At 34.1% G+C, this 26,186-nt stretch overlaps 1 protein-coding gene across 3 annotated transcripts in view; it reads right to left on the bottom strand.

Annotated features, from left to right (window-relative positions):
• The window catches only part of chinmo (Chronologically inappropriate morphogenesis), a 177,331-nt gene that overhangs the window by 36,729 nt on the left and 114,416 nt on the right, over positions 1-26,186 (bottom strand). For all 3 annotated transcript variants that reach the window (XM_088228233.1, XM_088228232.1, XM_088228234.1), the window contains one exon: positions 18,020-18,162. In XM_088228233.1, the coding sequence (XP_088084359.1) occupies positions 18,020-18,137 (118 nt within the window). In that variant the 5' untranslated portion in view covers positions 18,138-18,162. The remainder of the gene's footprint in view (positions 1-18,019; positions 18,163-26,186) is intronic.

The following is a 26,186-nucleotide window of genomic DNA, read 5'->3' as shown; positions in this document are numbered from 1 at the left end:
TATATCTAATTTAAGTTTTTTTGTTTTTTTATTATTGCCCGATTAAAAAAAACATTCGTTTTAAAATGTCAAAATCGTATGATTTCCTAATTTTGTGTTTGTTTTTCCCGACTACAGCCTTAAATATTTTACGTTAATAATTCAAACAGATCGACATGATAATTATGTCCTTTTTTGAGAAACATATGTAAGTATATGTATATAAGGCACACACAGTTTTCATAATCTTAGTCCAAACTGGAATGAAGAAATTCCTTAAACTCATTTACTGCACCTAACCATTATAAGCACAGATAAGTTGATTAACAGTGTTTAAAATAATATGTATTTGTACATAAATGTCGCAAACGCAACGAATTAATGCAAAGCGCATTTATTATTTATTGATATGATTACAAAAAATATAAAAATTTTATTTTCTAACGGTGATATTTTAAGGCTCGGTGCTTACATAAAACGCAAGCTTAAAATAAAACTTATAACTATCGGATACATGAAACCCTATGCAGACAGAAAAGGCGCAAATTAAAACAAATGATTTTATAATTTGAATCGATGCTATTTTATTATTTAACTTAAACCAGAAATTATCGTTTGTTTTTTATTTGTTTTCCTGCAAAATTACTACCTTGGAATAAATGATTATAAATGTTTGCAAAATGCAGATTTGCCGTTTATGTTAATAAAATAAAATAAAATTTCAACTGACATTCCATACATTTTTTTAAAAACGCATTCCGGAATACAGTGCACCCCTATTGGTAAAATGAGCAGAGTTTGACATTTGCAATATGAATTCTATATTTGAAAATGAATTATTTAAATTTTTGGATTTCCACCATAAACAAGTACCTAAGTAGGTACCTACTAAAATTCAATATTTGAAAACGAATTATTTTAAGTTATGGAATTCAATCATAAACTGGTTCCTAGTTACCTACTTACTAATGAATGAAGCGTCGATTTTGTCTTTTTTAGTTAGGTATAAAAGTTCCGACATGCAAGAGTCTTTTTAGCACAGCATTGGGGAGACATTTGCAAGACAGTGACAAGAAAACAATGTTCAAATAATACCTATTTATCAAAATTATCTTTCACCGCATATCCTCACAATTTATGTAATCCGAAATACAAAAATTAAAAACTGAGATCAAACTTTCGATTGTGTTAATTTAACATAAATATACGAGTATGCACCGAAGTCTAGCAATAGCAAAGCATTGCCGGGTTTAGCTCGTCACTAATAAAATAACGTTTCTATCTAAACATCTTTGTCTATTTTTGGTATCTTTATACGTTTTTATAAAAATATACGCGATGAAGTTTACAATGTTTGTCAATAGTCGTACATTGAACAAGATATTGGTTTTGTCATTACTATTATCACAATAATGATACAAAAGCACAGTTATTAAGTGCATTATACGACACTTAAAGAACGAGAATAGGTGAAGCAGTAGGATAATCATTCCTCCGCAGTCGGTGCGTATTCCGTGGTCCGTTGTCCGCAGTCGGCATTGCCAGTAACGTCAGTATGTCCCACGCACTCGACTGGCATACTGTCACGTGCCAGGAGAACAAAAGGACCAAACGAGATGTGACGTGGTTATAAATCTAAGCATTTATCAGCGCTGCTGTTCGTTCCAGGGGGAATAGTTCTTTCTCTTTCTCTCTGTGATGGGGAAATAAATAGAGGCATGTCATGGCCGCTGGAGCTAATCCCATCCACCCATCCTTAGTAGCAATGTATTTAAGCTTACAATTTCCACGTTCTTTAAACATGTATTCATGTTTCCAAAATCTTATTTGAGGTTTTCATGTTTGTACACAAATGAGAAAAAAAATGCAATCAATAAAAATAAAGTATTTTGAAAATTTTTCTCTGAAATTATAAATTCAGTGTGTGGAAAAAAGCTAATATTTTATTTTCTTCTAAAAACGGTGTAATTTGTTATTTCCTTTTATGTTCTGTTTCTTAATAAGACTTACTTTTATTTTTATTTAATTTTAAAATTTTATTTTGTATTTAATATTTAATTTGAGATATTTGTGTTACTCAAAGGGTTAAGGAGAAAAATCCCTGCAAAAGAAACTGCGTTTGCAATTTGGCGGGATTTTAAGTGTATGTGTACACAATTCAATTGTTGTGATCATTGTACCATTTTATGCCTCGGATATTGAAATTTTGAAAAAACCGTTTTTTCAAAAAACAAATATTTCGCGTATTGTTGAGTATTTTACTAGATAATAACTAAGCTAAAAATAATAATTTCAACCTAGACTTTGTCACATTCGAAAAAGTTGAAAAAGTATGTATAAAATCAAGGTTCTAGTTAACTTCACAAAAAAATACGCATTGTTAACTGGTTACTGTATGTATTAAATTATTCAATAATGTAATACGTTATCAATAAAAAAATAAGTACTTTATTCTCATTATAATAAATTAAACATGTGTGAGCTTAAAATATTATTATTGTTATTAAATTATCGAGCCTACGTAAAATTAGCATTTTAGATATTCTTATATGCAGATAACCAATTTATTTTTTACTATTTATTTGTTTACAAACAAGAATAACACGAATCTAAATATTCATCATCATCGTTCAATGTCCGCTGCCTAGTTGGGGCAGATGGAATCCAGCTGCCAGCTAGCAGTTCTGACATAAACTGCCGACGAACAGTCAGCAGCGGACGTCCAGGACGTCGAGAAAGTGATGCCTTATAAAGTAGGCGAGCGTTGTAAGGATCTCAGGAGGCATCCGCAGTACATAGCGCAGCTAACCGTATCGCCTCTGCTTGATGACAATAATTATTACCGGAGTTTTAAAGAACATAAAAAATATACTATTTTATTTTAAATCATGATTGATATTTTGATTATTTTTATGGATTTTTACTAAACAACAGTGATGCTTAAAATTATTATTTTTATTTAAATGTAATTTTAAAAATTATGAAATTGAGTTTTTTCCATTAATACATTTTCACTTATACCGATAATTCATTTAAAAACTTTTTACTTTGTGTTTGCAATTAAGAATATTTTTTTTAATTGAAGATATTTTTATTGTTATTTAATTTTATAGGTAATGTCATTTCGAATAGCCTAGTCAAATTAAATAAAAAAGGGCAATCGATAGAAAAAATCCTAGAGTTTTGGAAATGGTCTTGAACGCTTCCTTATGACTTGGGTTGATGTGTGTCAAAAGTTCCCGAGGGTGAGAGGTGAGCTCGAGGAAGGGGGGAAGGGGGTTTAAAGGTACCAATTTTAATTTTTTCGCAGAAATCTCGGAAATTATTACTCCTATCGAAACATATTCATTTCGAATACAAAACTTAAGGTGATAAAATTTGCTACAAAAATATTTTTTTGCATTTTTGTTCTAGGACGTTTGATTGCTGAGCTATGAGCTTCTAAAGTTTGAATGCTAAAGTAAATAATTGCATATTACAGTGTTCAAAATCATTTCTTACTAATTTTATTTGCATACAAAACAAATGGAGTTGTTCACAACTCGTGTCGAAAACGTTATACCAGACCACAATCTATTGCTTGTGATTCATTAAATCAGGCTGAAGACAGCTGTTGTTAATGATATGAGCGATTGTAACCCTGTTTCAGATTTTCCTTTCCCTAGCTGTCAGATATGGTATGGTTTGCTGGTAAATGACTCATACTGGAAGAAATCCCTAAATGGAAGGGTTATATGCGGGGTTTGTATGATGGAGAGTCTCCAGAGAGGAGTGCTGTAGTGCCACTATCATTCATAAATGCATCCTCAAGTGATAAAAACACAAGTAACATAGCCCTTAAATATGCAGCAAAACATTGCCACGGACAGGAAATAAGTATATGTACTTGCGACGTTACATTTGACCAGCCCCTGTAAATCAAGTCCCGTGAAATTGTGGCATTTAGCCAAGATGACCCTGACATGAAATCTGTTGTCGTGAGATTGGGTGGATTCTTATCCTTTAATGTCGTTCTTACTATGCATTTCTGGTGGTGGTCTCAAAGAAGTTTATCTTTGCAACACATTCAGTAGACAAAATGCTGACTGGCCATGCCTTCAGCAGAGCAGTACGAGGACACCTGATTGTACAGTGTGTTTTATCTGAAATGATTCTGAATAGTCTGAGATCTCTGATGAACAGAAGGCTGAACTTACAGAATTATGGACGAAGTACAAAGATGGCACACGAAAACTGAATAATGAAACCCAAATGGGTAGGAGAGTGACTTAGGTAGTACGGGAAGGGATGAGCAGGAAGGGTCATCGGCCTTGAACGACAAAAGAAGGGAACAAAAAACAACTACGTGTCTGAGTTCCCCCCACCCCCAGCTTCGCAGTCCCAACATCACACAATTCATCTCCTCTGTAAAACTTCACATTTAATTTCTACACACATTATTCCCATATGCTTATCGTATGCAAATCAAATTAGTTTGGAAGGATTTTCGACGCTGGAATATGCAATTTGCCTTAGCATCCAAAATGAGTAGAATCATTTTTGTGGGAAATTTTATCACTTTCATCACCTTCAATTTTATATTTGAAATATGTTTCGGCAGCGGTGATAGTTTCCAAGATTTATACGAAAAAAAATTATACCTTTAACACCCTCTCCACGAGCTCCCCGCCCACCATCAGAAACTTTAATTCAAGTCTAAAGGAAGCGTTTAAGACCATTTCAAAAACTCGATAATTTTTCCTTTACTTTGTCTGATTTGACTGGACTATAAAACATTTCCACAGAGCACGTGTTTTTACCTAGAAATCTGAAATACCCAATAAAAACGTATTTTTTCAAATTGAAATAAATAAATGATAGAAAACTAGATCCATTGAGTAATATACTTTAGTATATTTCAGTTGGGGTAACATTAAAAATAAATCTAACAAAAATTTTGGGTCTTCAACTTAAAAACCGGAATATTTTTAAAAGTATTGTTCATCGGAAGTTACAACATTTCCCCATTTTTCTGATAATTTGTGGATGCCACCCCGAACCGGTCATCTTTTGAATCAAAGAACGAATCAAGACAATTTTTGATGCCTTGGACTGAAGTGAATCGTATTCCGGAAAGTGCATTCTGTATCGACCAAAACAAATGGAAGCCAGAAGGCACAAAGTCTGGACTATGTGGTGGATGGGACAGAACTTCCCGCTCGCTATTTTCCAAATAGTTTTTAACGGGTTGAGCAACATGTGGTCGAGCATTGTCATGTTGGAAAATCAATGTCTCGTGTCTGGTCTTCCCATTCTGGCCGTTTTTCCTTCAATGCTCTATTTAAACGAATCAGTTGTTGTCGGTACAGCTCTAATGGTTTTACCCGGTTTTAGAGGCTCATAATACACAACTCCCTTTTGGTCCCACCAAATACAGAGCATTATTTTGACAGCGTGAATATTCTTCTTTGTTGTCGATTTGGCTGGTAGGCAGGGCTTCACATACGATCGTTGCGCTTCTGGTTGTCGTAATGAATCCATTGTTCATCGCCAGTAACAATTCGATGCAAAAATGACTTTTTTACGACGCCCGAGCAGCATTTCAGACATGCAAAATCGCCTTTCCACGTCTCTCAGCTTCAACTCGTATGGCACCCAATTTCCTTGCTTTTGGATGAATCTCAATGCTTTTAGGCACTTGGAAATGGCTGCTTAAGTCACGTCTAATAATTCCGCCAGCTCTTTTTATGTTTGACACGAGTCTTGATCGACAAACATTTCCAATTCTTCATCTTCCAATTTCTTTGGCTGTCCAAGCCGCTCTTTGTCTATGATATCAAAAAGTGTTGAAACCACTTGAAACACTGTGATTTCGCAAGAACATGATTGCTATACAATTCCATGAGCAAACGATGACTTTCGGCTGTAGTTTTCTTTGCAAAAAAGTGACTCAGTAAAACTTCCCGCAAATGCTGTTTTTTTTTTGACAATTTTCAAAATATTCCATGATTAAAAAAAATATGATGCGCACAAGCAAATCCAACACTGTTGACTGATTTTGACAGCTTATGAATAGAGCTTCAAAATGACATGTATGTCAATGACTTGCTACAGCGCATACGCATGTGCGGACATCTAGTGTCAAATACCGGTTTTCAAGTTATGGATTTAATAAAATAAATGGATGGGCAGTGCACTTTGATTTACTTTTCCCTCATTATTTGTAAAAAAAATAATAATATTAAAAGGTTACAAAGTACTTTAAAATTATATTTCAAATTGATTGAAGTAAAATTGAGCTCTAGAATCAATATACCTATGCAGTGTATTTATTGTGGTATTTTGATGATGAAGGACCAATGCACAATATTCTATTTATTATCTATAAACTTTTCAATTGTTGCTGAGTAAATGTTTAAAATATCTTCGATCTAACAAGTTTGCTGAAAATTTTCACAAATAAGATAATTGTCCAAAACATATTTGTATAATATGCACAATGTGCATACGTACATAGCTATAGACGTTTACAAATTAATTCGATCCGTTTTCAAAAGTTGGCTCTGGCTGCTATGGATGTTTCACGGTGACAACTGATTTCGGTGGTTTCAGAGGGGTTAGATATCTGTCAATAATATTCTGTTTATATCGCTTTAAGTTTTATCGAAAAACCCCGTTTTTTACGGAGTTGAATATGTCAAATTTTGAGTTAACTAAGCAGCATTTGCGGAAGGTTACAGTTTTATGCTTTAATTGGAAGAAAGGTGCAGCTGAAGCGCAACGGATGCTTGTAGAAGATTATGGTGACAGTGTTGCAACTGATAAATCATGTAGGGAACGGTTTCGATGTTTCAAGAATGGTGATTTCAGCGTTTAAGCCAAGCCTTGCTCTGGACAGCCAAAAAAAATCAAAGACAAAGAAATGGAGGCATCGCTCGATGAAGATCCGAGTCAAACGCAAGAGGAGCTTTCAAAATTATTAGGAATTAAGCAACAACCAGTTTCCGTGTGATTGAAATCCATAGAAACAATTCACACCTCAACTCCCTACCAATTTTTAATACAAGATTAAATATTTTTTTAATTAAGCTCAGTGCATAACTAGACACGGTGGCGTTCGCATCTCTATAGATTAATGTATTTTTTGAAATACTATATATATACTACGGTGATGGTGAAGGTGGAGGTGTATTATAGTATTTACATGTTGGTGTAGTGAGTGTCCTGACGAAGAGACAGGTACGTCTCGAAACCGGTAGACTAAAAAATTCGGTAAGTAGTTATCTACTAATATTTACTTACATTAGTTAAAACTTATTTTAGACTCTACATTTGATGAATTCTTAAGCTACAAACCTTTTTGATAATAAATTACTCACGCATGCTACGAGTGCTGTCATAGGCGCTCACAGACATACATATGTTGTGATTGATTTATTATCAAAAAGGGCTGTGCGGTGAATGAGTCAATATAATTCTTTACGTCTCTCTTAAATGTGTTGTATTCCTGGCTTCACTTTTTATTTCCTTTGTTTATTTCATTAACGAAACACATTCCTCAGAATGCCTCGAATCAAACCCGTTGCGTCGGTTTAATATAATACAATTATTCTGAAGTTGTAACGTTAAAAAACTGATAGTTGTAACTTTTCAGCGGGTGGTAAATGGTGCGTGGGTTTCCGGGGGCGCGCGGGGAGCGGGGGATGTCTCGGAAGAGTCATTTCGGGGAAAAACAAACATTATCCCGCCGCCGCGGGGCGGGCGGGACGCGGGGTGAAGGCCGTCCGGGGGGTGGCAGCCGGGGGCGGGGGGCGGGGGGCGCAAGGGGGTCGGGACGAGACCTAGATAATAAAGTCATTACGAAGAACATGCGAAAGGAAATGATGCTAGTTCAGAACATATTTTTTCGGATGGTACAGTTTGGTTTTCAAAGGTTCTAGAATACCGAATGGAGCAAGTTAGTTGATTATTTTCTTCAAATATTTTGATTCGAGAAATTACGATTTGTTAAAATATGTTAACGTTATCATTTTAATAAGATATTTTTCGGTTGTATAATTATTGAAACTGTCATCATCATCATTCCCTTTCCACACCCATAGGGCACGGCGTTGGTACACCAATCGCAGCATATCTAGATTACTTTTGTTGCATGAAGGTAAGATGATCAGTCTTACGGTTCAGGCGCCAGTCCAGGGACTTTGAAATATTCTAGTTGTAAAAACACATTTTTAAATAAATATTTCGTGTCAACCATGTCGGGAATCGAACCCGAGACCTCTTCCATGGTAGGCAAACGCGCTGACTACTACACCACGAGGCCGACATTTATTAAACATTCAACCGGAGAGGCTAGAATAATTTTTTTTTATAGACGAAGATAAATTATTATCAAGTTAAGTAAAAAAATACAAGTTTTTAATTTCAATTTAAACAAAGCAATGCAATACTGTACTGCAACCGTTTCAAGTTGATCCTTGTGGCAATAAGTTATTATTATATTAATTTTAAGAGAGCAGATTATATGCTTAAATCCATATTAACGAAAGTTAGTTGCTGTCGCACTTTAACTTTTTCGAACAAAAAAAAGTGAAATAAAAAAATAAAAATAATCTAGTCCATTTTTGAACGCATTGCTTTCTGCTCTCGTGGCAGCTTATTCCTGCCATCAAGAACCCTATCGCTCAGGAAATGCTTCCGAAGATTTAGATTGAATCTGATTTTCTCCAGCCTGAGACTGGCCTCATGAAACGTTTTTAAAAATTATTTTCTTGAATGAATGAAAAATAGTTACATTAAAATTTCGAATACAAGACATCTTGAATTTACATAATTTATTCACAAAAGCATAATAAATTTTGCCGTGCAACAAAAATGAAAAGAAGCTCAGAAAACCTATAAATTAGGCATAACCAGAGTATCATCAAGTAAATTTTACATTTACATTAAATTTATTTGACAAATTAAAAATGTATCGCTCATTTTAATAATATATAGGTATATAATGCAATTATTCAAAGAACTTATACACAAAATATGAAACAGAATAGAATGCCTTTGGTTTGTTACAAAAGCAATAAAAATTCACGAATAAATAAGTTGTCACGAAACCCGGAAGTCAATAATTTCCCTTGACAACGATCACGACCCTGGAAACTTGAGAAATGATCATCCGAGTACCTAACAACGAACATTTGACATTTCGTAATCTCAAGGACGGCTTTAGGCGTTTTCTTTGAAAATCCAACATCATTTGTATTAGGACTGCCAATGTCGTTCAGGGATTTTAATCGACTAACAATTTGTTTTTTTTCAATTATCTCTTTATCATTTTATTTAAGCATAGAATGAAAATATTTTATTCACAAAGAACGGATAAAATAAATCAGTCAATTCATTTACAAATTTCTGAACCAAGTTTGAATAGATATAAATATATATAGTAAAAAAAAAAAACATGGACTAAGGTTATTGAAATGATTTTAATAGCAATAAACACATTTAAAAAAATGTTTCAGTAAAAATAAAGCCGAATGAAACGTCGTTATCCATATTGGTATCATCGTAATATGTTCCTTATCCGTGATGGTGCATAGGATACTTCATTGGCACTTCGATTGAACTGTATCTAGATCATTTTTGTTACATGGAAGGTAAAGCGATCAGTCTTACGCTTTGGGTGCTAGTCCGGAACATTGAAATATTGCAGTGAAGAACTACCTTTAAAATCAATGTTTTACGTCCACCCTGCCAAGAATCGAACCTAGGATCTCAGGAACGGTAGACGAACGCGCCAACCACTACACAATGAGGTAAACTTACGGCTACTAAATATCCATTTTTTAGAATTTTTACCTGATTTTTACCATCGAGTCAAAAACGCTCGTCCAGAGCTCTGGTTCTTTTTTATGCTCAAAACTGTATTAATTATCATATTTGTATAAAAAAAAATACAAGTATGATAAGATTTATTAAAATACAATATGTAAGCATACAATAGGCAAATATCACTTGTTTTTACAATTTCAAAGTAATAAGGGTCTATAAAATACTATCGAGTAAAAATCACATTTTTAAATTTATAATTTTAAATTCCGCGAAAACGGTCATTGCATTGGCCACGCCCCTAATACGTAACGATTCGTGTTAATTTTGAACTTTCTTCGTAACCGTTTTAATTTGTATAGAACATATCACGAATCTTGACGTCACAATTATCAATGCCAAACATGTCGCGTTTTTTTTAAAGTTATGTATGAAAACATTTCTCCAGAATATCCATATTGATTTTGAAAATACAATTAATTTTTCTAAATCCATTTCATATACTTCTATCGGTGTTCGTAGTATGTGATATTTCCTTATTTCATTAAATTTTGGCCATCACAATACAGTCAGTAATTTACCAAAAAAATTACGAATGCGAAAACTCAATGTGAAAACGGGCCTAATTATGAAGCGTAGAAAATGAATGTCTCACTTATTCAGGTCGCATCCGCGGGGTGAAATGGTTGAAAGCGAAAGTCGGGGGGCGGCTGCAACCCTCTCGGGTCGGGAGAGGGCGCCTACCCCCGTGCCCCGCTACCGCCCCCAGCCCCCTGCACCAACACAGGCGCGCCGCTGCGACCATTACCGTCGACGCAACTTTCAAGGTCGTCGCGAGGAAAGCGAGCGCCGGGAGGGTGGAAGGAGGGTCGGGTCGCCCCCTCTCGGAGTTACCAGGTAACGTTATATACCGGCCCGAGTGCCTACTGCCTTCACGGGCGGGGGAAAAAGCCAGCGAGTTTTCGTGGGTGAGATCGTATTGTATTTATAATGTAAGTTGGAATGTTGCATAATATCGATGAGCTCATTACTCTTGCTTTAAATATTTTGTACATATTGCTGAATAATTAAATTACCTACGAACTTTACTATATTTTACACAAATTTAAAGCAAAAGAATAACTTAATATTAAAACCATTAACTTTTGGTCAAACATTTTACTAAATGTTGTTAAATATACGTACCCGTCTCTTCGTCTATGTTATATTTTTGTGGAACAACTTTGGTGATAGTGAATAGTGAGTTTTACATGTTGGTTTAATTGGTGTCCTGATGAAGAGACGGGTACGTTTCGAAACCGGTAGACAGAGAATAGTCGGTAAATGGTTATAAACAAATATTTTATAATATTTAGTATGAGAATAACAGCTTTTTTTCCATTTGGAGAAGAATAGACATGTACAAAACTATATAGACTGAGGATAATATGTAAGGAATAAGATCTCTAATAGAATTATTATTATTACAATCCGATAAAAATTACAAACATGCACTCAAAATCTGTATTTGATTTAGGCTTATCAAAATTTGTAGTAAATTATTTTTACTAAATACAAAAATACTAGCTAAATAGATTATATTTATATATATAATTCTTTTTTACGTGTGACGTCACTGAACTCCTCCTAAACGGTTTAACTGATTTACGTGAGATTTTCAGTGAAATGTAGATCTTTGCGCTGCGCGTGTTTGTAGATATAAAATCTTTAATCTTATCTTTTTTTTAAAAGTTAGGACCATAAATGTTTTATTTATCGACCAACAAGAGTTGCATTCGACGAGAATGCATATACAAAAAATAGAAGGATGTTGTTTTTTGTGTGTAAAAAAAGTTTGTTTTTGAATGTTTACAAACAAAAATCGCTTTTTATGGATCCCAATCAGATTCTTTTCTTACACTCCTTATAAATTCTATACATTTATTTCTTTTTAATGGATTTTTAGTACTGATAAAATTACATTAACTGACATTTTTGAAAATCGCATTCCTACCTAAAGTACACTCTTTATGGGAGGAAAGCGGAGTTTGACATTTACAAAAAGAATTCTTTATTTAAAAATATTTAATTATTTCAAATTTTGGAATTCAACCATAAACAAGTACCTAGGTACCTAATATCGAAAAACTATTTGCGGAACCAGCTAATAGCAGCCAACGTTCGAGCAAGACAACGTCTGTCGGGTCCGCTAGTTTAATATAAAAATAGTGTTATGCAAAGCCACAAAACCGAAAAAAAATCGTTTTTGTAAGATTCATGATCCAAAAGAGATATTCTTACTTTGAAAAAATAGTTTGATGAGTTTAAACTTACAAATTCTCTATAATACCTCGATGTGTTATATAAATACCTTACAACTGGACTAAAAGCAATGTAACGCTGCTTGAAGATGCTAAACATATTGTTGCGAATTAAGATCAATATATTGCTAACATGATAACAATATTGCAAAAATGTATTAAACGTGCATTAAACGCTTTCTTTGCCACAATAGTCGACAAGTTTTGTGTATTACAAACGGATTGGGGATTTATACTGATAATAAATCTCAAGTTATTTTTGACGTCTGGTTTAGAACCTGAACTTTTTATTTCAATTTTATTCGATTTTTTTTCAAAATTTTCTATCACAATAAAACATATTCTATTAATAATTTTACATTAAATGTTTTTACGATTCAAAAGTTTTTAAAATCGAACGGGAAAGTCTTTGTAGAAGAGAATCTTGGGAGATAAATCTGTATTTAACGAAATTGTAGAAAACCTTAAATTCAAAAATATTGTATGACAAATTATTTTCTACGAATGTCGATCCTACTTCATATGCACATTATTTCATCACGAGTGTTATGTCGGTTATATACGTATACTTTTACTAAAACATGTAATATGTTTACATCCGTTTTTATATATAAAAGTTCAGTCTACTCACTAATTTACCAACTTTAAAATATGTCAGTACAATCCATGACCAACTAGTTAATATATTTTTTATTAATTCATAATTTTGTCAATTATTTATATACTTTAAATTATAATAATGATTAAATAACCAAACTCTTAATAAAATAAATTACATCCCTAATTCAAACTCTCAATAAAATTAAATCACAACCAAAATAATATCAAAGTTTGTTGGAAGATATTCCTTAAAGCAACAATCCGTCAAATATCCATATGCATTGTATAAAAAATAAAATATAATTAAAAAATAATTTGAACAACCCTGGCAGCACTGGGACTCCCAATTCAGAAGAGAGTGAGAGAGAAAGAGGCACGATAGGCTGTAATATCCTTGAAGTTTCAAAAGTGCAAGGGAAAAAGCGACAACATTAATGTGGAATCCGTAGACGCGAATGAGACGGGTGATAGTAGAATGAAGGTTCTTCCCCATTCCGCTGGGCGGAAAGGGGTGGTTAGAGAGAAATAGCGACAGTTCCCACACTCTACTACATATTTATGGTTATCGTCACGTCTCAATAAAAACTTTCCTTTCTACGAATCGTCACTTAGGAGTTTTTCAATGAAATAAAAATAACCAGAACTGTATTAAATTAGCGTAGGGAAGGTAACTTTCACTAATACCGTCTGGTTTTTCTTGTTGGGGAGTTGAAAATATAATACAAATTAATAAAGGCTTTACGTTGAATATTGGAAACAAACGAGTTAGTGAATTCAATATTTTTGAGGGTTATAACTTTATGAGACAGTGTCAAAATGCACATTTACACAAAACGTATTTGAGTATAGGTCATGTTGATTTTTTAAATACATTTTAACATGAAGGGTACATGATATAAAGGATGAATGTAAAAATATGAAGTTTCGAGATACAACTTCTTTTTAATTTTTAAACATCTTTGATATTTAAATAAACTTATAAATATAAAGGAACCTGCTTAATGTAAATAGCCTGCCTATACAGTTATATCATCTAAAATGGTTTTTATTGACATTAAATTATCGCTTTGTTTCCAGTTTTAACTGACATCCACCTTTTATCCTCTGTATCCATTATTTTTCTCCTTCAATTTTTTTTGTAAAGTAGAGACTTTTTATTCAATTTTATTAAACAGAAATGAAGATTTTGTAAACTGCCGTCAAATACCCTTATTAATTGAAAACTTGACATCCATCCTTTATATTCTGTACCCTTCGTATAAAACTTAAGTTTTTTTTAAATGGGAAACGGTTATTTTTATTTCAACGTAATATTTTAATACAAAATTAAACACTTTTTCGTATTCCCAGATTAGACCTATAAATTTAAAATCGCAATTTTCATACTGAAAAGTAAATCAATATAGGGGTTTCAGAATCTAACGTAATGCAGTTAGCAGCTAGGCTCTCCGCGCAGTTTATTGGATATCCTATTTAGAGTGCCGTGAGTAGAGGGTGTGGGGTGTGGAGTGTGGGGTGTGCGGTGTAGGAAGTGAAGCGTCCCACCAGCCTACGGCCTACGCAGTACATAGATACAGCGCCCGGACCCGGAGTATATATGCACAGCGCAGCAGTGTGTGCGCTACGCCCGCCGCCGCACCGCTGCCGCCGCGTAGCACCGTGGCACCGTAGCGCTGCACAGCTACGCGAAGCTGGGCGTTGCGTAACCTTTGCCATTTCCCGTTACGGCTCGTGTACTTTCCAACATACACTGGCCGTATACAATAATAATATCCGAATATTTATCGCGGCACGTTAGTAAGAATACCTTCGTCGAGTTAATGAAACCGGTGCGGCCGTTAGATTTTACAAGAGCCTAATGAGCATCGACACAATGCCGAGTAAAATGAGCCGATGTTTCGGACGTCCGTAACGTTGCACAAAGAGAAAATAAAGGGTCACATAGAGAAACACGTTCCTAAACCGGTATTTAAATATGGATAGAATGACGTTTGGAGTGGACATAAAAAGAGAAAGCAAAAATGCGATATTCGGATATGATGTAAAGTGTGACTACCTGCGTTTTAAAAATGCAAGAACCGGTAGGTTGTTAATTAGGAATAGATGAGAAATTCGTTAGCGCAATACATGACCGGGTGAATATGGTATACAAGATTTATGAGGAAATGTTTCTTTAAGAAACGTCGTTTTATTCAAACGGCTAAAAATAAATTAAAGAAAATAATTTGTATCGGATACGGGTGATTTTATGAATAGCCCCAAAAGGAGCGCATTTGAAGTCCCATAATATCTATCGTTAGTGTGGATATGGAAAAAAATATATTACCGGAAATATCGCGGTTAGACGAAATAAATAAATTATGAAAAATTTGCTACATTCTGATTTTTAGGGCTATTGCTTGAACGCAAAAGGTGAATGTTTAAAAACAAGGAAACAATGTAGTTATAATTGGAAATAGGCAGTGGTAGGGTAGGTAGGTACCTGGCGGGGTGTGGCGGGGCGCGGGGCGGTGGCGGGTCGATACGGGAAGCCGCCGCGCAGGCGGGGGGCGGCGCGAGGGGCGGGAGGGCGGGCGCTGCACCCCATCCCTGTCCGCCTACCGAGGAAAGTGCAAGTGGGGCGCACTTTCTCTACTAGCACACTTTCTCCCGCCCCCGCCCGCCGCACCCCGCCGCGGCACGCCGCGCCCGCCCCTACCGAGCCCAGTGAATGCGGCACATTTCACTTTCTGCGCAGTTTCCCTGTCCGGCCGGTGCAATATGCGACGTACGTACTTTATTGATAACTCGTTTTACGACGTGAGTGTGAAAGGGAGATCGATTATAAGCTGTGAAACCCGTATAAAATAAACGCTTTATGCGTGCGCTTCCCAAAAAGGACAAAGAAATTGTTGCAACGATATGTAGCCCTGATTTCTCGAAAATAACACAATTCGATAAATATTGTTTCGTGGTACTATCTGTAATGCAAATAAATTTTACCGTGATTAGACTTTGTTTTCTGGGTTCGCGAGCGTTGCTTGAAATAACAATGAAATAAACCGCTATTTGGATAGTCGAGAGATCTCTGCGTGTTTTTGGAATTTAATTTCCGGTCTCAGCCAATTTTGCATATTCCCCCATGGCGTCCTTCGAGGGTTCTTTGAGTTTCAATTTCAATAATTCCACAACCCTTTGCTAACAACAGAATGTAATGTCAGTCCTAGAGTGACAAGTCCCCCCTCTGTATCGCTAGCAGCCATGATATTTTATTGTCAAAAAGTTATCATTATATATATGACGTTCATATAAAACGTTTGTTTTATAAAATATTAGGCAGTTTCAAATAAGTTTCTGATTTTCTTGCATATTTCACAAACAATAATCAAAATAAATTATTTCACATGAAATATTATTGTTCCCAAGAATAATGTGCTGAACTGGTCAGTTGTATTGTCTACTGTTTAGAATTGATATATACATATACCAACATATATTTCAAAATAATAATCATACTTTTTAAAATTTATTCCAAATCAAATACTAAAATACATGAAGTTGTTTTCTTTGTCACACGGAAAAATATAGGTACTGTTATTTTTTGGTCGTTAAATACAATATTGTACAAAAAAATATAAAGCAAGGTTTAAAATAATAAAAACGACGAATTTACGTAGCTCCGTATTTATTATAAATTATCTCAAGGGCGCCCAATGTTGTTAGAAATTTAAAACAAATATGTATTATTTATATGCCAATAATATAGTTACCCAATCTTTTATTTTTCTAAACTAAATTAAAAAAAAAAAAAAAAAAATGAAAAAAATTTAACTCACGCCTGACATCAGCTAATTTATTTTTGTGAGAATCCATTTAACAGATAAATCAGAACATACGCTTTATTCTCTGAATAAAAAAGAAATTCGTAAGAATTAACTGTGTGAATGTAGTATAAATTCTATATAAATTGGTTTCATAATACAAATAAAATACATATGTTGAAATACAACTATGTTGACTTTAAGTGAGATTGGAAATAAATTAATTCTAGTATTTACCATCCCATACGATGATACTCCGCCATGCAGCATTTTAGAGTCCAAAACACTATTTACATAATGAGCTGCTTTGGTACTTAACCACCTTGAAAATTATATCGACTGAGCGGACAAATGTGTAAACGCGAAACATCAATGGGTTTGTGGATTGTCCAAAACAACTACTAACGATATTTTCTGTCGTAATACTTAAGTGAGGATAAAAGGTGTGTAACAATAGAATGCATGGAAGACGTAAACATTTATCTGAACAATTATAACATTGAAATTGTATTCAAACAAAAGCAAATTAAAAACGTACTTGCAGAACAAATACGCACATGGAAATATGCATGTAATACTTCACTAACGATAGGTTACCGGCGACCAGTAATAACATTACTATACGCGACACAAATTATCAGTTATCAAAATGATTGTCAAGAGCAGGTTTTACAAGAAGCCGTTAAGTACACAAATGTAAATTCAAGGTTCTAAGACTGAAATCTTTTTGTCGTTTCCATTTGCATAACAGATTCGCGCGCAGTCCGCGGACCTCGTGGGGCCCCTGCCCCTGTATGGACAGGTGTAGCACACTTTTCCACAAACTTCACTTTTCTCATTTTCCGATTTGATCATTGCACTGTTACTAACACCAACAAAAAAACACTCGACAAGTGTTAACGACCGCAGTGCGTAAGAGCATGGACACTTGCATTATTATAATATCATCGTAACTTATTGACAATAATTATATATGCAGAGGCGCGGACTGCGTGAAGAGTGCAACAAAAATATGGGTTAGTAGTGATTAGTAGATATAACATTTTCGCCAAAGGTAGAAATGACTTAAACAGATTCGTGGCGTAATCTAGACGTACAATTTAATTTCCAATCTGTTCTCGAGAAGTTATGTGCATGTAGCGCTCATCACGGAAAGGAACGCACAATCTATGTAGTTAGTCGCAATAGGCATACAAGCGCACAATAGTTTTCAGTACCGCAGTCAGCCTAAACACAAAAGTGTCATTAGAATAAATTAAGAGGAAAGAAAAGCAAAAATGAACACATTAGGCGGGTGTTTGTTGACAAGTCTCCGGCTGTGGTAAAAAAAATCCGCCATTATGCGAGAGGCTCTCAATCCTCGGGTAGATGACACTTAAAAAGAGGTTTTGGCCGAAGAACCGTCACCAGTTATTGTCTCGGTCGGACATGCGTGAAATGTGCCGAAACGTGGGTTTAGAATAGATACAATATTTTCACGCACGCTAATGAGAAGAGACGCGTGTACATGTGTGTATGTGTTGTTTAAAGTCTTACCTTCGCAGAACAACGTGACATCGGCGAGGCTCTCCGATTTAAATAAATTTGAAAAGGCTGTTGCGAGATTTGAACCAAAGCTGTTCCACTTTAGACAGAACTGCTGCTGCGAGTCCATCCCCGGGCCGCCTGGAATGTCTAATCTGGAACATAAATACAATTTATTCAAAAATGCAGTATTAACATATGCATATTGTAATGACAAAGCGGTAATATCGAGTAGGTGACTAATTCGGCATTAATTAATCTCGAAGAAATGAAATTGCACAGCGAAGGCTTTGATTTTGTGAATAAAAACTAAAAAGATTTCGGAAATAATACCGACACGAGCAATGTTTTTCTAGATTTTTCATGGACAGCATTGCAGCGTCCATCGTTGGCAAGAAGGACAAAAAAAAGCACACATTGACCCATAAAAACATCAACAGTATGTGAAAAGCTATTGCAATCTAAAAACGAAAAAAATTACACCCAAGCAAATTCACAAATGTGCAAAACCTATAATCACTAAGTAGAATGTAAAAAAATGAATTTGGTAACAAAAGACAGACAAAAAAAAGAAGGCTTTTTAATTGCCATATTAATCAAATCGATTAAAGATAGAATCGGAAAGAGAAAGACAGCTACATACATTTAAATGTAATGGCATGTAGTACATACACGACATATTGTGCAAAGTGATAATGCGACATGAGCTGATGGGGCATATAAATATTCGGAAACTGGGTCACAAAAATTTATTCATTCATGAGCGAGACGATATTGATGCGGACGCGGTCTTTCTGCCGATACCGATTACCGATACAGTATGGAGGGCCCAAATTCACTGAAATATACTTTTATCGTTCAAACATATTTGTGTTGTAAATATTATATTATACTCTGATTATTACGTATTATAGAACTAAATAAATAAAATAATAATACGTACATTACCTTTTTGCGACCAAAAATCAATTATATATTTGGTAATACATTAAGGATATTCAAAAATAATTTATTATCCACAAGTCTCTTTTCATATTTATGTATAGTATATGCCCAGTTGTCTGTCATTGCTCTTTTATAAAATAAATAAATTATAGATACCCAAAATAAAACAAAAAATATTTGAATTACAACAATTTTTAAATCACCACACAATAAAGTTTAAACGAGAATTAAAGTGGGGTTTATTGAGTTAAGATAAGCGTTTTTAAAATATTGTCAGTGCTTCAATTTAAGCAAACAATACCCACTTTAGTAATGACTTGGGTGTTGCTTATTAATTATAGAAATATATTAAATTCTGATAAGTAATAACGAATTGGGAATTCCATTAATCATCCATTAATTAACGTATTTCTGTATAAATATACTGTTTCAAACGAAAACGTCCGTCCAAAAACCGTAATTGCCAAATTGAAAAACCAGCAGCTGAAAGACAATATTTTATCTGGAATTCGGAAACAAAAAAAATCTCATCAGCAAACATTGACCTACCCGGTACACCTAAGAAGATTTTTGTTCACGATCATTTAACTCCAACAAACAATAAACTTTTTAAAGATTGTAAATTTTTGTGTAATTCTTTTAAGTTCGATAATATCTAGGAGAGGAATTGTAATATTTATGTAAGAAAATCCGACTGTTCAATTTTTATTATTAAAAAATTAAATACTTGTTATATTAAACACACTATTTTATCGTCGGAAAACTGAATCTTCGTAATAATGCGCGAATATTAAGGATTTTAATAATATTATTTATGGAATTGTCTAAAGGTTAGGTTATGTTTATGAAAGGTGATAAATTACAATTTTTATATCAAAATATAAGAGGAATTTGCTCTTAATTTACCGTTGTTTATCAAAATGTCTTAAGTAACTGTTATGATGTGATTATATCAAGGAGACTTAGCTACGCAAAGGAATCCTCGATTCCGAAATTTGCGACAGCAGGTACAATATTTTTCGCCTCGATCGTGATCTCGCGGAAAGTTGTAAGCTCGACGGAGGTGTGATAATACTGGTACATCTGAGCCTCGGTGCGCGAGCGCGTTCCGAGTGGTCGCGAGTGGGTTCAGAATGCTTGTGGATTACTATTCCTTCGGAGTCCTTACGCTCCTGCATTGGTTCCACTGCGTCTTCTTCATCCTCTCGCGCCCCCGCGGTACAAATTTTCATTTATAATATTTTTACTATCCCTCTTAAGGAAAACAGATTACCAATTGGAAAATAGATACGAAGGTTTTCACGGTCACTGTTATCAATTAAGGTTAACTGTTTACCCTGAGATTATCACTCAGTTTACCCTGAAGATGGCTCCTGCAATGGTAGCCGAAACATCGGAACAGATCCAACACACACGGTATCACCCAAAAAAGAAGAAACAAATTGATACCAATTAAAAGGTTTCGAAAAGGAAACAACAATCTGATTAATGAAAAGAATTGGCAAATTTGATTGTGAATTTCTTATTTGGTTTAAACAATATTTATTAATGCAATTCGCAAATGTCAAACTCCATTTTTCTATATTATATGATTATATTCCCTTATATGTTCTGACGAGAATTCTAACCTGATTGAAAGAAATTTATAATTAGTTTATATACCGATCTAAATTATATGTCTTCCTGCAAAAAGCAACACTCGCTTAGTTTAGAAGATCGCCGTCTACTATTAGACATGGGAGTCCTTCATGGCTTACTTAGTGGACGCCTTGATAGCCCGGTTCTTATGTCAGAATTGTCATTAAATGCCCCTGGCTACCGCACCCGTCACACGTCGAGTGCTGTATTTCTTGTGCCAGCAGTTCGTACGAACTATGCACAGAACTCTCTTCGTGAGTGTAATTTAAACGTTGTATCACTTACTGATCCCTTTGATTAAATTAACATTTAAATTGCGTATTGTAAAACACAAATTTTTCTCTTATACTTAGTAGTTTCTCCATTTTATATTAATAAAATCGAATTTTATATCGTATTTTTCATATTTTATATCTTTTTGACACTTGTCCAATAATATACACACACGTGCACTAACCTTTACAACTAATTTCTAAATCATATTTTACACACGAAAAGAAATCAATTTAGTATATTTCATGTGTTTCTGTGGATATCTGTCATTGGTTTTGTTTTTCATTTTTTTAAAAGAAATATTCGCGTTCTTACCCGAATATTTAATTTTAAGAGCCACTTTCAAAGAGTTGTAAATAAATCACTATTAGAAAATGGGAATCAAGTTGGGGTAGAGTGGGATTCGAACCAAGGACCTTTGAGCCGTGAGTCCGAGACACTAGCCACGGGACCACAACCCGATTCTAATATGTATATTTAATTTGTTTAACTTATCTGTATATTTGATTTATTATATTTTTTCACATGTCGTACTGTTGATATACCCAATAAATAAAAATTATAAAAAAAGATGAAAATTTTGAGGGCGTTCAAACCACAAGAAAAAATGTAAAAGCGAACGCGTTAAGAAAAAACATAGTAGTTAACCATTGAATCAGTTTATGAAAGAAAACTCTTGAATCAGTTTTTATCGGAGAGTAGGGTAGTAGACACGGAATGGAAATGTGTTTTATATTTTTTTAAATAGATACAATCATATTATAATGTTTTTTTAGGAAAAAATGTTTTTATATTTTGATTTATTTTTAGTTTATTGATACTTACATGTACGCTAATATTAGCAATAAGTTATTTAATTGCTTTTAACAATAAGTCCGCTAAAGTACTTACTCATACTTGAAGTTTTAAATTAATTAATTAGGACATTCATTAATTTATGAACGAAATAGTTTAAGATTTAATCTAAATAGTACGTTCTACTGCATGAACATTACTAAAATGTAAAATGCATAAAAAAATATAATATATGTTTATTCTTGCACATTTATACAAAACCTTCGAATGTTAAATGCAAATTAACAGTGTCAGCAAGCCGAGATAGAAATTGCCGAATATAGTGCCATACATCACCTTTTTGTATGTGAATTAATTATAATACGTGATACAAACTCTCTAGAAACCCTTACATTAAATATAAAATACATAAACCTATTTTCATTAAAATATTCCAGAAAATAAATAGTTGCGTTCTTATAATTTACTAAAAATATATCAATTTTGGGAGACATTTTCAACAAGTGGTAACTCACTTAGTGAAAGATAAAAAAAGAAGTTAAATAATTTCAGTAGCAACTATGTAATTTAAAACGAAAAAAAAAGGTTTCATACATTTAGAAAATTGTTGAAGGATTCCACGCCTAAGAATGAAAAGAAAGGTGTAAATATTATCTATTTCACATATTAGTTCCAGTAGCGCTTTATTAGCACTGTTACAAAAAAGCATTTCGGGGTTAAACGTAGAGTAAAAAAACCACCTCACGTTGCGTAATTTTTTCATCATTCTAAAGATGTAAACGGAAGGTGGCTTTCCGGAAAACGGGCAGCACGAGAAAGAAGCAGACGGAAAGGCCGTAAATTCCCAGCCAGACGTAAGCGGGGGTGGGAGGAGAGCTCGAGGCGGGAGGGCGGACCACCCTCGCGGCCGCCCCTCCCCACCCGAGCCGCAAGGTCGTCTGGCAGAGGCTAACGAACCAAGGCAAGGCGCGTGTGACACAATATGCACAAATCGATAGCCTGGGCGGGGGCGCGGAGCGGGATAAAACCACCCCCTGCCCCATCCTCCACCCACTCGGAGGCAGGACATCTCGGCCAGACACTGGACCAGCTGAATGACGGGTTAGGGAAGGCGCTAATGCATAATATCATCGTACTTCCGGGAACTGGTAAACATCCTATCGGGACCTCCATTACGCACAAAAAAACTCTATTTTTCCAAACTCACAATAATATCTAACTTAAATTTCATTAAAAATAGGAATCAAGTTGGGGTAGAGCGGGGTTCGAACCTCAGACCACTGATCCATAAGTCCGAATACTACCCGCGGAACCATAATGCGATTTAATTTGGAAGAACTCAAGCGTGTATTTCATATTAACATTTTTTTTTAAGAAGAGAAAAACATAAATAACTTAAAATTATTTCAATATTATAAATTTATAATCAAAATAAACAAAAACATAAAAAATAGTTTGTTACTGAATGTTAAACATTATATGCATGTAAATAAAAAAAAAATTGAATTAGACACAATAATGAATGCAAACAATACATTTCCCATAGTACAAAAATGCTCACAGTTTTCAAATGGGTGCCTAATTGTTTTACTTTTTAGCATGTTTACGAAACCCGTTGAGATAAACATTTCTTTAAAATTCATTCGCGTCAAGTAAACTTTCTCTAAAAAGTATCAAACTAAAACAGCGCTGAATAAATTCCACGTAAAACTTATCGCGTGTGCTTTTGATTTTCCAAATAAGCGAAACGTTACCCTGTTACATGAATCCGATGCTGTGCTCTCAAGTATTTACGTGAAGAACACAGGTTCTGCATTACGCGGAAAGCTTTCCTTCGAACTAAGTAAACATCAACCGCATATTTACCTATATAGGCAAGATATTATGACGCACGTTATTTTCACGTGGCATTGTTCTGTGATATTATTAGATTCATTAGAAAATCGTAGAAGGAAACCTTATTAACATTTTCAAGCATTGATTGCGAAGAACTGGTGTTTAATTATTTGCTATTTTTTAAAAACTTTTTTCGAATTATTAGTTTAAAATGAGAAAACTTCATTTGGATATGTTCTTTTCTTTAGTATATAGGTAAAATACTTCGTACTAGATTCGTAAACTCACTGGCATAGATCTTTGGCTGTTAACATATTATTTTTTGGTTTTAAAAAGAAACCGTTCAATATATTTTTTTAATGAAACCGAAATTTTACCATGACATTTATAAAACTAATAACTACACGAGCGGTCGAATTATACGTAAAAGGATTTGAATATTTTAAAATTACTGATGTTTTGATGTTTGCAAACAAATACATGGACGCATATGTTTTAAAATCATGGAAAGAGTGAATTCTATACATGGGATAAAATACAGAGAGTATAGAAAGTTTAGTTTACGAATGGATTTTATCATAAAACATAACGTAAACGAAAGTGGCATTAAAATCATTTTTTAAGCATAAAAAAAAGGTTATTTTTTCTTCATAAAATGTCATTTTAATTTCAATGTTTTTTTTAAAAAGGTTTACATTATAAATTAATTTCATGATTAATTTCAATTTTATATTATCCGTGTAACTCTTCGTGGCTGTACTCGTATCTATGTTTAAATATATTATGGATTTTATATACCACTTAATATATATATATATTTGTCCGTATAAACTTATAACCATATGCTTTTGTGGCTTTGGTAAGCCAGAGCAGTTGTTTTTTGCATGAGTTAGTTTGTATATTGATGTGTCATAATATTTATAAATATATAGATTTTAGTATAGAAGAGTCCCGACTTAACACGGAATTTTCTTACTTTAATTATCGTTTGATAATTATCAAGAAAAATTGACATTTATAAAAAGAATTTCCCTTTATTGTTTAGGTGGGTAAGCTTTATTTACTGCGGGAGAATAATATAAATATTTATTTATACCTTGATAAATAATTTTGTGCTGCTTTGGAACCGGTAGGTAGAAAAAAAAGTGGTTAAAAACAAGGTCGTTTCATATTTATTTTACATACAATTTGACTTAAATAACATTTATTGTGTCTACGGCTTGTCTTGTTAGTTGATTATCTTACAACTAAAGCATGGAATTACGTGAACCGCGTAATGTACTTTTCATAAAGGTAGTTTTAACACTGAATTATTCAACGTGACGAGCAAAGGACATTCGGTATCGGCTCTGGAAAACCCCTTAATCGTTGGAAAACCAAATCGATACCATCGATTTTCACACTTGTTTTAGTTTGTTGCGCGTACATAATCCAAACATCTGTTCATATATTTTATATAAACCGGCCATGACCCATTTTCTTCAGAGAACACTCAATAGACAAAAAAACATTCAGCGTAAAAATAAAGACACAAAGGTAAAGCCGAGTGTTTAAGTTTGGAGTGAGGCGCGCTATAAACGAATTCAAGCGAGAGATTTTAAGCAGAACATCGCCATTCGTATGAGCAACCGGGAAAATGAGCGAAAGAGACGGAGAGAGATATAAAAAAGTCCGTAGTACCGAGAAAGCTTTCGGCACAAGCGTTGTAATTGCAGCATTGCAACACCGTTTGATAAATGACCGGGCCCTGAAGTGAGTGAACTGCAACAAGACAACTAGCGGGAAAAGAAAGTCCGAGGGCCAGCCGAGTAGGTAGAGCGTATTTGTTTATGGCCCTTCCGTATACTTTAATGTTCTTGGGAACGCGAGAGGCTGCGCGGATATTCTCACGCGTACGGACAGCCTAGAGCCTAGAGCGAGAGGCAGAAGGAGGCAGAAGGAGGCAGAAGGAGGCAGAAAGCAGCAGCTAGTACAGGTTCGGGAGTACCGACAGACCGATAGGTAGCAGGTAGCCGTGTTCATCACCACAAGATACAAAGAGACCTTATTATACGCGATACGCACAAAGGCAAATAAAAAAAACATCTCATTAAAAATGTCAGAGAAACGTATGGTAATGGAAGCAGTCTCTATAGTGAAAAAAAGGTACCAGCTTCAAAAACCTACATGGGAAAATTCTCTAGTCGTAACGACTTTTCTGTCTCATAATCGATTGTTACACATATAAAATGGTTTTTATTGTTAAATTACAGCAAACATATGATAATGAAGTTAAAAAAAACAAAAAAATAAGAAACTTCCTTACTTATTTACAATAGAGTAGTTTAAAAACAATTATTAAGAATCAAATAATAATTGTGTTGGGTGGTAGAAGGCGAATTTACTAGTGTTCAATAATATACGAGTAATAAGAAAACATCAAAGTCAACGTGAAAATAATCAGAGAAAAGAGTAAAGAAAGAAAGCAAAGTCACAGAATTCAAATGTATATAAGGCGGTAAAAAACATTATAAAGGAGAAAATTGTTAAGAGAAAAACATCAAATTTTTAACGTTATGTGTTAAATAATTAATAAATTATAATGCTATCTATTATTAGAGCACACATAAGAATATGTTTATGTGTGCACATTTCAAGATTCAAAATAAAAATACATTTCAAAAAACGTAGTTTTAAATCAGTTTTAGTAGCA

Source organism: Micrasema longulum, unplaced genomic scaffold (assembly GCF_059751315.1).
Source record: "Micrasema longulum isolate JH-2025_06_02 unplaced genomic scaffold, ASM5975131v1 h1tg000571l, whole genome shotgun sequence".
In the NCBI taxonomy this organism is placed as follows: domain Eukaryota; kingdom Metazoa; phylum Arthropoda; class Insecta; order Trichoptera; family Brachycentridae; genus Micrasema; species Micrasema longulum.
Note: the sequence above shows the minus strand (reverse complement) of the source record. Positions and strands in the feature narration are given on the sequence as shown.